Source organism: Hyla sarda, chromosome 1 (genome assembly GCF_029499605.1).
Source record: "Hyla sarda isolate aHylSar1 chromosome 1, aHylSar1.hap1, whole genome shotgun sequence".
NCBI classification, from domain to species: Eukaryota; Metazoa; Chordata; class Amphibia; order Anura; family Hylidae; genus Hyla; species Hyla sarda.
The window spans coordinates 506,541,951-506,559,299 of NC_079189.1; the positions used below are offsets into that span (position 1 = coordinate 506,541,951).

The following is a 17,349-nucleotide window of genomic DNA, read 5'->3' on the forward strand; positions in this document are numbered from 1 at the left end:
CCATTGAAACATAAATGAGCTGCATCCATTCAAAAGATCTGTGGTTTTCAATCAGGGTGCCTACAGCTGTTGCATTAGTTGCAGATTGATCTCTCTCCCACCAAGCAATCACTCCACCCATTGAAGCAGACAGGCTCCCTGTCATCAGCTGACTAGTGAGTCAGGTCTCAGCCGCATTGCAACCTGGGAAAAATCTGAGACAACTGTCATTTTGTATGCTGTTAAAAATAAACATTGGAGTGAAAATCACATAAGAATAGTGCAGTCAATAATGTGAATAGAGTAGTCAAATAAAAAAAAATCCTAGAATACCCCTTTAACTGTCTAATAAATGAACTTATAGAGGGAGATTTATCAAGGAGTTTAAGTGTTAAGCCTATCAGGCTTTGTTTGTGCGAGGATGTCTTCGCCCCCCCCCCCCCCTCCCCTGCATTTCTGAGCAGGGTTTCCAGGAGTGGTGTATAGGGGGTGGGGGTATTTAATGCCCATGCACCTACCGGCGGGGCGTTACGTGCCATTTTGCGGATGAAGGCAGCATGGCTGCATTTGGTGTTTGAATCTCCCGCCACATTGGTACTTCTCACAGCCACTCCCCATCGCGTAGCCTCGCTGTTCCTGAGGGCTGTGTCGGGCGGCATGGTCTTGGCGCCTCCCGTAGCCCGCTGGCTGCCTCACGGCGGGATGCCTGGTCGCCCGCCTCCCGTGTGGCAAGACCGTGGCTGGCCTCCAGTGGGGAGGCTGCCGCTTGTGTACAGTTGTCTTAAATACAGATCGGGGCGATGAAGGTTCCTGCACAGTACCTGACAACCGGGTAGCTGCAATGAGTTGTCCAGAGCAGCATGCGGGGAAATTCATTACCTCTTAGCAGACCGTTTCTGCGGTCTGTTTGCAGCCCTTCTCTCTTTGCAGCTTTTTGATTCTGCTGGAGGGTTGGTTTGGGATCCGATAGCCATGTTCTTGTGCTGTCCGTAAGCTGCACTTTGTGTGTCGGTCAGAGCACTGGTTTGGCTCCTGCTTTCAGTCCATGAAGAGTGAGTAATCTGCAGGTACTGTCTTTATTTTTTCTATAGATTGTTGGCAGGATGTGGGCACAGTTTTTATTTCACTCTTTATACTACGTGTTTCGGCCTGCAGGGTCATCATAGGGCACTTCATACAAACACTGCCTAACAACATGTTATGCATGCATACTGTACAAGCACTTCACTATGATATATATTCCATTTCATTGTGCTGCTGGCATGCCAAAGGACATTCTCATGAAAACAGTACTTTCCCATCACTCCACCCATAAAGTAGTCACATGGCTGCGATATGTTGCCATACCTTGGGTATGTTATATAGTTAGTACTTTGGAGTAGCATACCGTGCATACATATACCAGGCACATTCACTAGTACACATAGATTAGATACGCTACCACACCATATATATCACAATTCCATGCATACATCTCTACATTGTGCGGACGTTACAACACATATACCTTGAATACGTTTTATACTGGGTATACAAACTTCATAACACATGTATCAGGCTTTTGGTCACGGCAAGTCTTATACCATGCACACATTCGCTAAGATTCTCATGTATACTTGACTATGACATGATTATAAAAAAAAAATAATATATATATATATATCGTCTGATTCTGATTCCCTGCGTCTTGGTTGCTTTTACAATACATGATATAGATTCACGCACTGTATGTACTGGTCACTCATTTACTTATGAGGGGCACGTTATTATACAGCATAACGTCATTTCTTGGCACACCTTGGGTGCTGTGCAACCTCTTTTGTTAGTAGGGTGGTATCTCTTGTCTGTCAATGAGACAATTTTGTAGCATATCTTTCGCACATTTACATCTGGTATTTACCCGTGCATACAGAAACATTTATAGATTTATAGTGTCCATAAGCTCATGGCTTTTATACGGTTCATACGCTCATGGCAATCATACTGTTCATACGCTCGTGGCAGTCATAATGTTCAAACACTTAAGGCATTATACTGCTCATGCGCATGGCATTTCTTTTTGTTAATACACTCATGGCATTTCCTTTGTTCTTATGTTCATGGCATTATATTGTTCATACGTTCATGGCATTATATTGTTCATGCGTTCATGGCATTATATTGTTCATGCGTTCATGGCATTATATTGTTCATTTTTACTGCTCATACGCTCATGGCATTTATACTGCTGATACGCTCAGGGCGTTTATACGGTTAATACGCTCAGGGCGTTTATACGGTTCATACGCTCAGGGCGTTTATACGGTTCATACGCTCAGGGCGTTTATACGGTTCATACTCTGGTAGCATTTATACTGTTCATACGCTCATGGAATGTATACGGTTCATATGCTGATGGCATTTATACTATTCATACGCTCATAAATACATTGTTCATACACTCGTGGCATTTATACTGTTCATGGGCTCATAGTATTTAAACAGTTCATACGATCATGGCATTTATTGTTTACACGGTCCTGGAATTTTTCTCTTAATACATTTATGGCATTTATACTGTTCATATGCTCATGATATTTTCACTGTTATATGCTCTTATCTCATGGAATTTATGCTATTTACACGTTCATGGTATTTATACTGTTTTTACGCTCATGACAATTATACTGTTTATACGCTTTGGCATTTATACCATTTCATATGTTTTATGGCATTTATACGGTTCATACATTCATGGTGTTTATACTGTTCTTACTCTCATGGCATTTATGCTATTCACACGCTCATGGCATTCATACTGTTTATACACACATGGCATTTATACTGTTCATACGCTTATGGCATTTTTACCAGTTCATACGTTCATGATATTTATACAGTTCATATGCTCATGGCATTTAGACAGTTCATACGCTCATGGCATTTATATTGTTCACACGTTCATGGCATTTATATTGTCATAAGCCCATGGCATTCAGTTCATATTACGGTTCATACACTTATAGTATTTATACTGTTCATATGTTTATTGCTTACTGTCTATAGGCTCATGGTATTTATTCTGTCCATTAGCTGGCTTGTATACTGTGCATACGCTCATGGCTTTCAAACTCTCATACACTCATGGCATTTATACTGTTCATACGTTTCCTGACATGATATTGTTCTGACGCTCATAGCAGCTACACTGTTTCATTTGGTCATGGTATTTATACTGTTCATATGATATCAGTTTTCATTCATTCATAGCGTTTATGCGGCATATGCACTCGCACTCTTGGCATCTGTGCTGTTCAAGCGCTTGTTATGTGTGTTCATGGCGTTTGTGCTGCACGTGCACTTGTGGTATCTGTGTTTGGGCGCCCATGGTGTTTGTGCTGTTTGGATGCTCATGGCATTTGTACATTTTATACGGCACATATGCTTATAGTATTTTTCTGTACATACGATCATAGCTTATACGGTAATTTCGCTTGTATCGTTTATAGGGTATATTCGCTCATCATTTACGGTACTTTCACACATCGGTACATACGCCCATATCTTTATACAGTACATACTCTCATAGCTTTAGACTGTTTTTTATAGGCCCATAGTACTCATACGGTATATTATTCTGGGCATACATTCATAATGGGTATACTACTATACGATTAATTATTGATAGCTTTTCGTGTTGCTTTTACACTGTGCAGTCATACACAGCATTTATACGGTACATAGGTTCTTAGTTTTCAAATCAGTCATACGTCACTGACCATTTACTGGGCATAGATAGGTTTACAGATGTCGATGCAGAATTTATATGCATACTCTTGGTAGGTTCATAACATTCATTGGTTAGCACACTCACACTACAATAGTCGTCGTCCAACGCATGTGTCAGATATCTTTGAAATGACGCATATGTTTTTCAGTTGTGTCACCATGCCTGTTAGTTTGAGTGGAAGTGCTGGCTATTGATTATTACAGTGAATATGTTACACTTAGCAACAATAGCATTCGTATCATGTACGTCACCAAGTCAGTCATCAGTTGTTAGCATTTGGTTAAGCTTGTTATGTTACACTCCAAGGGTATGCACTACCCGAGTAGTTGTTAACATCATGGTATTCATCATGCCTGCCACGTCTGCAAGGGTACAAAGTGCATATTTACTGTTATTGACTTGTCTTCAGATTACATGTAACTTAGGCTGTTGCATACTCATTATGCCTGCCACGTCTGTGAGGGAATGCACTGTGTAGCTACTGTTGCTGACATCTTCAGAGCAATAACATCATGACACATAAGCAGTCATATAAACATCATACTTGCCACCTCTGCAGGGGATGCTCTGCATAATTGTTGCTATGGACACTTCTTCAGAGCAACAAGTTCACGACACATAGGTGGTTGTATACCCCTCATACCTGCCAGGTCTGCAGTGATAAACTGCATAGTTGTTGTTGTTACTGACTCATCTTCAGAGCAACAACATCATGACACATAGGTGGTTGTATACCCGTCATACCTACTTCCTCTGCAGGGGGATGCACTGCGTAGTTGTTGTTACTGACACGTCTACAGAGCATCAACATCACGATACATAGGTGGTTGTATACCTTCCATACCTGCCACATCTTTAGGCACAAGGGTCACCCAAAGACCTGTCATGTCTTCAGGCTCAATGGTTATGCAAAGACCTGTCCGATTACAGACACAATGGTTACCCAAAGACCTGTCACAGGCACGATGGTTACGAGAAGACATGTTACATCTACAGGCACGATGGTTATGAAAAGACCTGTCACGTCTACAGGCACGATTGTTGCAGAGAGACCATTCACGCCTACAGGTACGATGGTTATGTTAAAACCTGTCACGTTTACAGGCATGTTGGCAATGAAGTGATCGGTCATTCACAGCAGGATGTCACTCCTGAGTCCAGTCTTCAGTCGGAAGCTTGGCAGTATGGTAAGGTACGGTTAGTCTTCAGGTAAGGTGTTGTTCAAGTGTAGTTGATTTCAGGCGACATGGCGCTAAAAGTTTATTATCACTGAAGGTCTATCATGTAGTTTTGCTATTGTGTCTCTTTTGCCAACAGTTAATTTTTTGGCCTCTTAATAGAAGGGACTTCGGTAAGTCTCATGTTATGCCTGACAGGTATCTATCGGTTTTACTTACCTATGACACCATGGCAAGAGTATGTGAAAGATGTGTATGTTAGCTAGTACAGCAGCCCGATCCTGTTCAGTGCCGACGTGTTTCTTCCAGAGTGGGCGTGACCCATAGCTACGTGGTACTGGGCATTGATTACTAGGACAGCTAGTTTGCAAATTTTACTTCTGTCACTCAAGTCACAGTCTAAATATGGGTTTGGTGTTAGTGGTTGGGGTATTGGTTTATGGTTATGAATTCTATTATTTATTCTACCTGGTAACTTTTTGCCCTCTTAAGGCATGCCCTCCATTCGCGGCTATGGGCACAATCTGACCGCTTTGTTAAGTTTAAGGTTTTTCATATAGATATGCATGTATCTTTGTGGGTAAGCAAAAAAATACCAATCTGCCCTACCTAAGCAATTTTCAGTTTTTACTTTGCAGTGTTCCAGGATTTATCATTGCAAAAGTAAGCAAATAAAAGTCACAAACCCCCTTCAAAAAGTTGCAAGTGTAATCAAGGTCAGACCTGGCTTACAAACTTGCCTATGACAGCATTTTCAAAAAGTCGCACAAAAAGTCGCACGTGAGACTATTTGTGCGACTTTTTGCACAGCTCCGCTCCCTGGCACCCACTCACATCTACCTGCAAGGTGCTTGGACTACAACTCCCAGCATGTCCTCACTCTAAGGGCATGCTAGGAGTTGTAGGCATGCGGTGCGAGCGGGAAATGTGCGGGTGGGTTACAAAAATTTATTAACCTATTTTGTTTTTACCCTGGTTTTCTTTCCTTCTCATTTCAGATCCGTGTATCCTGTGGACTACAACGATGACCAGTGTTTTTGTTTTTGTTTAATGTTAATAAAATGGTTAACGAGGGCTTGTGAGGGAGTGTTTTTTGGAATAAAAGTTTTTTATTTTTTTATTTACTTTACAGGCGTAGCAGTGTAAGCGTGCATGCACACTACGTTTCTTAAGATACGGGACCGTATACGGCTGGGGAGAGGAGGGCGGAGAGTCGGGGGCGGGGCAACCGCATGCTGCCGTATGCGGTCCCGTATCTAATGTATTTCAATGAGAGACCGGAGTGAAACGCTGCCTCCGGTTGGCTCCGTTTTGCCCCGTATACGGTATCCCGACCGGACCTAAAAACGCTGTTGACTACAGGTCGGGAAACTATATACGGGACAAAACGGAACCAACCGGAGGCAGCGTTTCACTCCGGTCGCTCATTGAAAGACATTAGATACGGGACCGCATATGGCAGCGTTCAGTTGCCCCGCCCCTGACTCTCCGCCCCCCTCTCCCCAGCCGTATACGGTCCCGTATCTTAAGAAAGGTAATGTGCATGCACCCTAAGCTGTCTTATAGACAGAATCCATTACTAAGCCAGGGCTTAGAGTAAGCACCAAAAACAGCTAGCGCTAACCCCCAATTATTACCTCGGTACCCACCACCACAGGGGTCCCAGGAAGAGCCACTACCAACAGGCCTGGAGCATCAAATATGGAGCTCCTGGGCCTTGGGCCTAGGTGGTAGCATTATTTAGGCTGGGGAGGGCCAGTAACAATGATGGTCCTTGCACACCCTGGTAATGTCAGGCTGTTGCTGCTTGGTTGGTATTTAGCTGAGAATGAAAATATGAGGAAATCTATTCGTTTTTTTTTCCCCCATAAATAATTAAATAATAAAAGAAAAACGCCTAGGGTTCCCTGTATTTTTATTCTCCATCAGATACCAACCAAACAGCAACAGTCTAACGTTACCAGGGGGGGCAAGGACCATTGTTACTGGCAGTACCCAGCCTAAATATCGCCAGCCTGTTACCGCCTAGGCCAGGAACACCATTTTTGATGCTTTGGGTCTGTTGATACCGGCTCTTCCCGACACCTCTGTGGTGGTTGGTATTGGGGTAATAAACGGGGGTTAGTGCTAGCTGTTTTTGGGGCTAACGCTAAGCCCCAGCTTAGTAATGGACTCCATCTATTAGATGGCTTCCACTACTAAGCCTGTAATGTAAATAAAATAAAAATGAAAAAACATTTTAAAAACTTTTATTCCAAAAAACACCACAAGCCCTCGTTACAAAATGTTGTTAATATTAAACAAAAAAAACGTTGGTCATCTTAGTCCACCAAATCTTAAGTAGCCCACAGGACGGATCTGAAATGAAAAGAAAAAACAAACAAAAAATGGGTTAGTACATTTAGGGGGAAAAAGTGATAAAAAAAAAATTACTAAACACACATTTTTTTTTGGTGCTTATTTTGTGCTAAGAAAATGGTATTCCAAAGTGATTATTGTTTTTTGCTTATGTGAGCCCAAATTTATCAACCTCCTGTGATAGTATGATAAATAAGTCACACATAAGCAAAACCAAAGCTAAAAGAAAAATGCCTACAGAACTTGCTTACCAAAGCAAACAATGATAAATGTCCCCCATATTGGTAAAGTTGTCAAACTTGCTGTCTAGTGTATATCATATAATAGACTTTCTGTTCTTGCTGTACACTCATGTAAGGGTATGTACACACAGGTGTATTTTGCTGCCAATTTTGCAAAGCTGATTTTGCTATCCAAATCCTCCATTATTGCACATTTGCAGAGGACACATTTAAGTAAATGGGAAACTAAATGGGAAGCAAAATCCATGGCAAAACATGTCTATGTGAATGCACTCTAAAATAATCCTCACTGGTCCCTGAAAAATACATATACAAGGAGTTACAGTTGTGCTACATATGGCATCTATCAGTAAAATTTATCGTAGCATACATACAATTCATTTGGAAAGTCTTTACAACCATCCTGTGCTAAAATGAAATAAATTCTAATTACCCATCATTCTCAACTCTATACCCTATAATGTGAAACCTCTATAATGCGAGAATGTGTTTTTAGATTTCTTTTGCAAATTTATCATTAAAGGAAAAGTTAAAATTTTACATGGGTATAAGAGTTCAGACCCTATGCGATGACACTTGCAATTTTTCTTTCATTTCTCCAGATCATCTGAGAGATGTTTCTACATTTGGAACAACTAGGACTCTTCATTCAGCTGCTCCTCAACCCACAAAACTAAGTAATCAGGAAAAGGGCCTTGGTAGGAGAGATTACCAAAAGCCCAATGGTCACTCTGGCTGATCTTGTGTACAGGTGGGAGAAACTTCCAGTAGGTTAACCATCACTGCAGCACTCAATCTGGGATTTATGACCAAGAAGCCTCTAGCCAGTAAAAAACACATGAAAACCCAGCTGGAGTTTGTATAAAAATATACCCAAAAGACTGTAAGAAACAAGATTATTTGGTCTAATAAACCCAAAATTGATTTTTTTTTACCTCAATCCTAAGCATCATGTCTGGAAGCAGCCAGGCACTGCGCATCACCTGCCCAATACCATCCCTAAAATGAAGCATGGTGGTGAAAGCATCATGCAGTGGAGGCAGGAGTGATGGGGGTCAGTGGCTGGGACAGGGAGACTTGTCAGGGGCGAGGGAAAGCTGAAAAGAGCGAAGTATGGAGATATTCTCTATACTAGACGTAAGACTGGACACAAGGTTCCCTTTCCAACAAGACAATGACCCTAAGCACACAGCCAAGAAAACAGAAGTGGCTGAGGGACAACTCTGTGAAGGTCCTCAAGTGGCCCAGCCAGAGCCCAGAATTAAACTCAATTAAAAACATATCTATAGAGACCTGAAAATGACTCTTCGCCAACCAATAGTCCATCATACTACATGGCAGAAAATTCCCAAATCAAAATGTGAAAAGATTATGGCATTTTATGGCTGTTATCACTGCCAAAGGTGCTTCAACTAAGTACAGAGTAAAGGGTCTGAATAATTTTTTCCATGCAATATTTCAGTTTTTCCTTTTAAATAAATTAGCAAAGATTTCCCTTTGTCATTTTGGGGTTTTAAGTGCAGAATGATGGAAGGAAAACTTGATTTTTCTTTTATTTTAGCATACAAAATGAGAAAGGTGAAAGGGTCTGAAGATTTTCCCTTAAATGCATTGTATAATCTCTTCTAATCTGTTCTTTTTTGGTATCTGCAGAGGGTGTTTTAATATAAATGAATTCTACAGGCATAAAACCGGTTAAGTTTGCTCAGCTTTCTGACACATTTTCACTCTTCTGTTCTCTATAGCAAGTCTAAGTCTATGTGTGTCTGCTGCTATGCATATGTTGGGCATATGGTAAAATTAGCCATGTCTAGTTAATGAAAATCTGGAGTTTGTTCTATTACATACATCTGAACATTTCAACAATGGATCTGAAATGAATATGTTTCCCTTGTGATCGTATCCTTCATAAGCATAACATAATTTTATACTTAGGATAGTTCATACAAAAATGAAATCAAAAGCATTCCGGGCTGATCCTATTCTATTCCCAGTTTGATGTTTCTTTACGTCATCTGAAAATTTGCTCCAGCCATGTTTAGAGCAACAAACACAAAGAAAACCCTGATGATGTAAATAAATCTACAATTTTTGGGCTATGGAATGCCTAATCTAAACACTGTAGTACCATTCCTTTATTTGCCAATTGACATTCCATTTTTTGATGGATGCCCCACTATCTAGTAATAAAGGAAGTAAAAAGGAAAATAATCCATCATGTTGGATTCATGCATCTCCTGAGATAAGCAGCTCCAGAGATCTTAAGCAGCCACTCCTCTGCCCCTTCCCCCCCCCCCTACTAAAACAACATAAACTGGCTGTTCAAATAATAGAAATCCATCTTATCACTATTGCTGTTGCATGAAAGTAGCCAGAAATACAAAATGAATACTATGGGGCAGATTCATCATTGTGTGACTGTGTGCAGTCATTCCTCCTGCCTTTTTTTCTGCAGTGTTTTCGGCTTACATGTGCCAAATTTATCAAAAAGGCACACAACATTCACCTCAGAAATGTAACTATTCTAAGGCAAGGCAGACATAGTACAAACTTGGGTTATTTTTTTGGAACGCTTGCATACTTTTTTCACCTTTATCAAAAAGGTGCACATGGTAAATTTCTTCCACTGCAATGTCAATATGCATTTCACAGTCAGTTTTGCATAAATTGCGCAAAATGTTTGCATAAAAATTGTGCAAAAATTAGTGCCAAATTGCAGCCAAAAAAATGTCAAGAAGGCAATCATAAATTACCCCTAAGAGGGTACTTAGTATTCCACTTATGGCCACAGTACATTACTTGATGACTCCGCATTGGAATTCTGCATGGAGATTCCGCAGCAGCAGAGTCCCATTGTATTCAATGGGATTCTGCTGTGCTGTGCACAAGGCGGAAATTCCACGCCAGATGTTTCTGGCACTGAAATTCCAATTTCGGCGTCCGCAAAAGGAACAAACCTGTCCATTCTTTCTGTGGACTCCGCACAAAATGTATTGCCTTCTATTCCTATGCGGACATTCTGGCATTTGAATATAGCCTTAGAAAGCAGCATAGGATCAATTTTACAATGCAGGATTTTCTATCCTTTTAACTTAAAGGGGTACTCCAGTGAAAACCTTAGTTCTTTTAAATCAGCTGGTGGCAGAAAGTTAAACATATTTGTAAATTACTTCTATTAAAAAATTGTAATCCTTCCAGTACTTATTAGCTGCTGAATGCTACAGAGGAAATTCCTTTCTTTTTGGAACACTGATGACATCACAAGCAGTGTTCTCTGCTGACATCTCTGTCCATTTTAGCAACCATGCATAACAGATGTATGCTAAGGACAGCATGGTGGCTCAGTGGTTAGCACTCCTGCCTTGCAGTGCTGGGGACTTGGGCTCAAATCCCACTAAGGACAACAATAAATAAATAAATAAATAAAGCATTATTATTATTATAACGTCAGCAGAGAGAACTGTGCTTGTGATGTCATCAGAGAGCATTCAAAAAAGAAAAGAATTTCCTCTGTAGTATTCAGCAGCTAATAAGTACAGGAAGGATTAAGATTTTTTTAATAGAAGTAATCTACAAATATGTTCAACTTTCTGCCACTAGTTGATTTAAAAGAAAAAAGGTTTTCACCGTTGTACCCCTATAAATGGAACCTGTCATGTTAAACATAATGGGGAGAATTATTAAAACCTGTGCAGAGAAAAAGCTGACCAGTTGCCCATAGCAACAAATCAGATTCTTTTATTTTTTTAAAGGCTTTTGAAACATGAAATAAGCGATCTGATTGGTGGGCCACTTGTCAACTTTTCCTTTGCCCAAGTTTTGATAAATCTGCTGAATTGTCTGATCTGCAGGAAACATATGATAGAGTCAGATAAGCTGATTAAATTGTGGGTAAAGATTTACTTGTATTTCACTCATTGACATCTCTGTTCATTCTGGGCTACAGCTATCTCATATAGGGAAGGGAAGGCTGTCAATCACTGATTATACTCGCCCACTGGACTCCTATGCCCAGAATGAACAGAAATGTAAATCAGTAAAAATGTAATTATACTAAATCCTTTCCAACAACACTGTACAGTGGTCCCTCAAGTTACAATATTAATTGGTTCCAGGGCAACCATTGTATGATGAAACCATTGTATGTTGAGTCCATAAATCTATGGAAATCTGGTAATTGGTTCTGAAGCCACCAAAATGTCATCCAAAAATAGGAAAAAGTGAGGATTAAAGAAAAATAAGTAGATGACTAATACAGATAAAGCAAATCCTTACATATAAAAGTAAGAAAGAGCTGCTGGGAGCTGTAAATCTCTGTATATGTAAGTGTTTCCCAACCAGGGTGCCTCCAGCTGTTGCACAACTACAACTCCCAGCATACCCGGACAGCCTTCGGCTGTCCGGGCATGCTGGGAGTTGTAGTTTTGCCACAGCTGGAGGCTCCCTGGTTGGGAAACAATGGTCTATGTAGAGGACAGGAGTTTCTTCAGGGTCCTGTACAGTACATGCAATTTCCTAAAAAAGTAAAATGGAGCCGCCTTTACTTGGTGTCCAAAGGAGCAGTTAACTGTGACATAGGTTAAGAGTAGTACTGAACATGTAATACCTCCCTGAACTGTAGGGGGCGCTACCAGACAGGAATTCAGTGCATGTGCTTCAGTACTACAGTGCACGTGCTAATACAGGGGTTTTACCAGTGAATATCCATTCTGATTGGTCGGTTCTTCCAGCCATTGACATGTTTCACAGATCTGGACTGTCCGAAGCATTGTATGTTGAGTCTGGTTTCAAGTTACAATGGTCCGGAAAAGACCATTGAATGTTGAAACTATTGTATGTTGAGGGATCACTGTATACCAAACTGCTTAGCTATCCCTGTTCTATAACATAATGCGGGCAGATCTGACACCATGTTCAACATGACTAGTTCCCTTTAAGCCAAATTGAATTTCAATAGCAAAAAGAAAAGGAAACTCCTGCAAATGTTAAGTCTCCTTATATATCCTTACTGAAAATTGCCTGTCTCAATGTTTCTTTCCTTAGCATTGCACTGGCATATACAGATCTGTCATATATCACATCTATTTCCACACACTGTGTATATTACACATGCATCCTCCGCACTAAATCTATTATTCATAGTAAGTGTCTGTGCATGCCCAGCACCAAGAAAACAGAACAGGCTGCATAGTCAGGATTGCCATAGGATATTTATGCAATGGAACTGGTAGAGCGTCCAAATCCCTTGAACAGTAACTTTTCCCTTGGGTTAATCTGTAATATCTAAAAAATATTTCTAAGCGTGCAGAACAGGGATTTTTTTTCACTATAATATATAGGAATGACATCTGCAGAGTTGTATATAAAAATGCTTGAACTTACCCAATATAGGTATTGGATGTTCTGCCCTCCCCAGTGAAAAGACATCTGGCTGCAAGAATATCTCCAGGACGAACATCAACTGGATCTTTTACAGGGTAAAATGCCTAGAAAAAATTTAAAAAATAAAAAAAAAGGAATTTTGATGCATTGACACCTTTTCTTAAATTCTTGTACACTTTACTATGAAGATCTCCTATACTTGTGCATACAATAAAGCAGTGGCACCAAAGTAAATTTCATATTGCTTAGAGGACAACAACGTATTTTGTACACACAAATAAGTTAGAAAAGTATATAAAGACTTGCTCTGGTCTTTAAAACCATCACCACAAGACAACATTGCTAACAGTGTTTCCCTAGCAACTAGGAAAAAACGAATTCCATAGCAATGTTAAGAAAGGTTCCTACTGTATATTTTACCAGAGATCAAAAAATAAAGTGCCATAAATCGTAATTTTTATTGGCTTAAATTAAAAAACACCCAAAACAAAAAAGTGTAATTCTACTAGAAACCACCAGCAGAATCTTCTGGTATATTAAAGAACATTCCCTATAGGATGTTCTCAAGGGGATACAGTCATGGCCATAAAATGTTGGCACCCCTGAAATTTTTATAGAAAATTAAGTATTTCTCACAGAAAAGGATTGCAGTAACACGTTTTGCTATACACATGTTTATTCCCTTTGTGTGTATTGGAACTAAACCAAAAAAGGGAGGACAAAAAGCTAATTGGACATTATGTCACACCAAACTCCAAAAATGGGCTGAACAAAATTATTGGCACCCTTAACTTAATATTTGGTTTCATACCCTTTTGAAAAAATGACTGAAATCAGTCGTTTCCTATAACTATCAATAAGCTTCATACAACTCTCATTTCATTTAAATGTCGACAGATAGTTCACGCTGACACTGATGCCCCCTGAGCCCGCAGGACACCTTGAATATTTCTGGAACTTGTTTGGGGCTGCTTATCCACCATCCGGACTATCCTGCGTTGACACCTTTCATAAATTTTTCTCTTCTGTCCACGCCCAGGGAGATTATCTACAATACCATGGGTTGCAAACTTCTTGATAATGTTGTGCACTGTGGACAAAGACAAATCTAGATCTCTGGAGATGGACATGTAACCTTGAAATATGTACCTTAATATTTTTCCCACAATTTTGGTTCTTAAGTCTTCAGACAGTTCTCTTCTCCTCTTTCTGTTGTCCATGCTTAGTGTTGCACACACAGACACAAAATGCAAAGACTAACTGAACTTCTTTCCTTTTTATCTGCTTTCAGGTGTGATTTGTATATTGCCCACACCTGTTACTTGCTCCATGTGAGTTTAAAGGAGCATCACATGCTTCGAACAATCTTACTTATCCACAATTTTGAAAGGGTGCCAATAATTTTGTCCAGACCATTTTTGGAGTTTGGTGTGACATTATGTCCAATTTTTTTTCCTCCCTTTTTTGGTTTAGTTCCAATAAACATAAAGGGAATAAACATGTGTATAGCAAAACATATGTTACTGAAATCCTTTTCTGTGAGAAATACTTCATTTTCTTGTATATAGTACAAGACTGTATATAGTATGAAGTAAAAGGAACAGCACTACATAGTACATAATCATTCTTAAATACACTACAACCTCCCAATGCGTCTCTGTGGCTAATGCCTGCAACGTCTTCAGGGGAGAAACAGTTGGTTAGCGTGCATGTAAACTAGGATAAATGCAGCTGAATGAGTAAGAAAATGCAAATGTACGACCCAGATATTCAGGTTTTAATCCAGATAGTAGTAATACATGAATCAGGATCAACTGTATAAACCAGATAGAGGGGACATCGCAACCACAATAGATCAGCTCAATATTGGCAGTGACAATTAAAAAAGTTGACGATATGATAGCAACCAATATGCTAAGAAACAGATTGAACATAGGTTACAGGCAGCCATCAGCCTTAATACAAGTACAACATAGGTAGCAAATGTACAGGGTAATGCTGAGACAGTAATACGTATAACAATAGTTGCTGTGAAGCAAACCAAGCAATAACTATTAACACATGTTGCATACGATCTTGCTGCCATGCGGCTACTCAGTATACTGGCTTGGTTGAATAACAGATTTTCAGGCCCCTGGTATCTGCAGTGGTACCATTTCACTCATAGTGACCCTCTACTTCCCCTCTTCATAAAATTCCAAAACCTCTGACATTTCAACGTAAAAATTGTGGTAGTGGAAAAAAAGGTGCTACCCTGCATATAGTAGTAGAAATGGTGATGCATGTCACTATAGCTACACACCAGAACTTCCCACCAGTTGCAAAAGCAGTAGTCTGAAACAGTTTCTAGAAACTGTGTAGGTTATTGGTTATTGCTTAAATGGGCACTGTCAGATACAAAAACTTTTGATATGTTGTAAAGCATGCAAAACCAATAGGTTTTGCAATTGCTTTCATTAGAAAATTTTCAGTATTTCATAGTAAAAAAAGCCAGTCAAACAACTGCTCCCCCTGCCTGCTTGGACACATACTAGTCCCGCTGTGTCCATGCATCGTCACCTATGTCATGGACACACTTCCTTCATTGACAGCTGTGAGTGCAGGGCTCACAGCTAGAGGAAAAATCCTCCCACTGTCAGCTTGTGTCCCGCTACTGTCAGTGAGGACAAGCTGGGAGTTGTAGTTTTGCTAATGCTAGGGGAGATGTGAGCAGACAGCATACTGAGGGAGGGGGTGAAGACCTGCACAGTTAGGCCACGCCCCCTCCCTTTGAGAGGAATTCAGACTAGTGAGCTAAATTAAAAGTGTAATAAAAAAAAAAAAAACACACAAAATTAGATGTACATGGTCAGGATTAGGTACTGAGTGATATATTAAAAAAAGTTTTTTGTTGGATCTGATGGGTACGCTTTAAGTGCAAATGCCTTTTAACTTATATAATACAGCAAGCACAAATACAAGTCGTATGAATTCACCCTATATACCTGTGGTAGCTGTGGGCTCTGTCTTCCTATTAATGTCCACTTGCCATTACGGATTCTGTACCCACTTACAACTTGACCTAGAAATTCAACAACATAATGATAAATGTATGAATAGTAAATAAAATGCAAGTCAATGGATGGCTTTGGAACACTTACCCAACGAATGAGTATGGGTTCTGAAGGCAAATGGATGCATGGTTGGTCTTTCATATGCACAGGCGATATCTGAATGCACAGCTAGAAGAAACAAACAGCTTTCAATATCCAGGAAAATATAGATATCATTTTATAGGTTATAGCTATTCAAGTCTGGAGAAAGGTTGTTGAATCTGGGATTTAAGCTTATTGCCAGATTTTAGTCAAATATGTTTCAACACTGCAGGGTAATAAGCTGAACTGGATGGATAGATGTCTGTTTCACCCTTACAAACTATTAGGGGCAATTATCAAAACTGAACTTTCTTTTAGTTCAGTTTAGATAAAAAAAAAAAAAAAAAAAGTTGTGGGCAATGTGACTTCCGTGCGCCAAATTTATCAAATGGGGCATGGACGTTGGTGAATGCCCACTGAATTGCTCTGTTTAAATGTCCCAGAGCAGTGGCGGGCCATGCAACAATTGTATTAAAAGTTGCACAGACCTTAATACAATTGTTGCAGAGACTACGGTGTTTCATTTTTCTAAAGATGTGATTTTCATATGACTTTGCTTACACTCCATGTGTCAGTGATGTAAAAGATATATATGCCAAATTTCAAGAAGATTGGATACTATTTAGGGGTTGCACACATTGATCACTTTCATCTCAAACCAGTGAAATTTCTAATATTGAAGTGCTTTGTACTAATGGGCTTCTCATATATTTCTTTCAACCAAACATATGGGAACCAAAAGAGGAATTTGGCTGCTAGAAAAAGTGCCTAGTGGTGAGTTTTTAGGAGCTCGGCTCCCTTCAAAGGAACAAGTACTTTTAGTTTCTATTTATCATCACAAGGAAATGAAAGAAACAATTTTGAATGCTGCTAAATCTACCAGTACTAAACTACAGGAAGTGTGGAGGAAAGCAAACATCCCTGTTAAAATGGATGAGAATATCCATGCTGGCATACAGAAGCTGTACAAAGAATACCAAAATCTGGGTAAGGAGAAATCGATAAACACGGATAAAGCAAAATGCAAAATGGCATATTTGTAAAGGTGATCTAGTTGAGTTATTTGACATTTTTTGGCAAAATGTGATGGATATGATTAGCGTATCACAAGAAGATGAAGAATTTCTTAGGTCACAAAGAGAAGATTGTATGAGTTCGTCAATGAGTGGAGTAGACAAGGTTTTCGCCTCGAAAATAAGAACTAATGGGGAGATTTACCAAAACCTGTGTAGAGGAAGAGTGGTGCAGTTGCCTTTAGCAACCAGATTGTTTCTTTAATTATTCATTGGTTGCTATGGGCAACTGCA

General features: G+C 39.8%; 1 protein-coding gene across 6 annotated transcripts in view; it reads right to left on the minus strand.

The window, feature by feature from the left end:
- PAM (peptidylglycine alpha-amidating monooxygenase) overlaps nucleotides 1-17,349 on the minus strand; it is a 214,696-nt gene that overhangs the window by 86,378 nt on the left and 110,969 nt on the right. For all 6 annotated transcript variants that reach the window (XM_056537530.1, XM_056537532.1, XM_056537527.1 and 3 more), the window contains exons 10-12: nucleotides 16,049-16,129; nucleotides 15,893-15,969; nucleotides 12,909-13,012 (exon numbers count right to left, since the gene is read on the minus strand). In XM_056537530.1, the coding sequence (XP_056393505.1) occupies nucleotides 12,909-13,012; nucleotides 15,893-15,969; nucleotides 16,049-16,129 (262 nt within the window). The remainder of the gene's footprint in view (nucleotides 1-12,908; nucleotides 13,013-15,892; nucleotides 15,970-16,048; nucleotides 16,130-17,349) is intronic.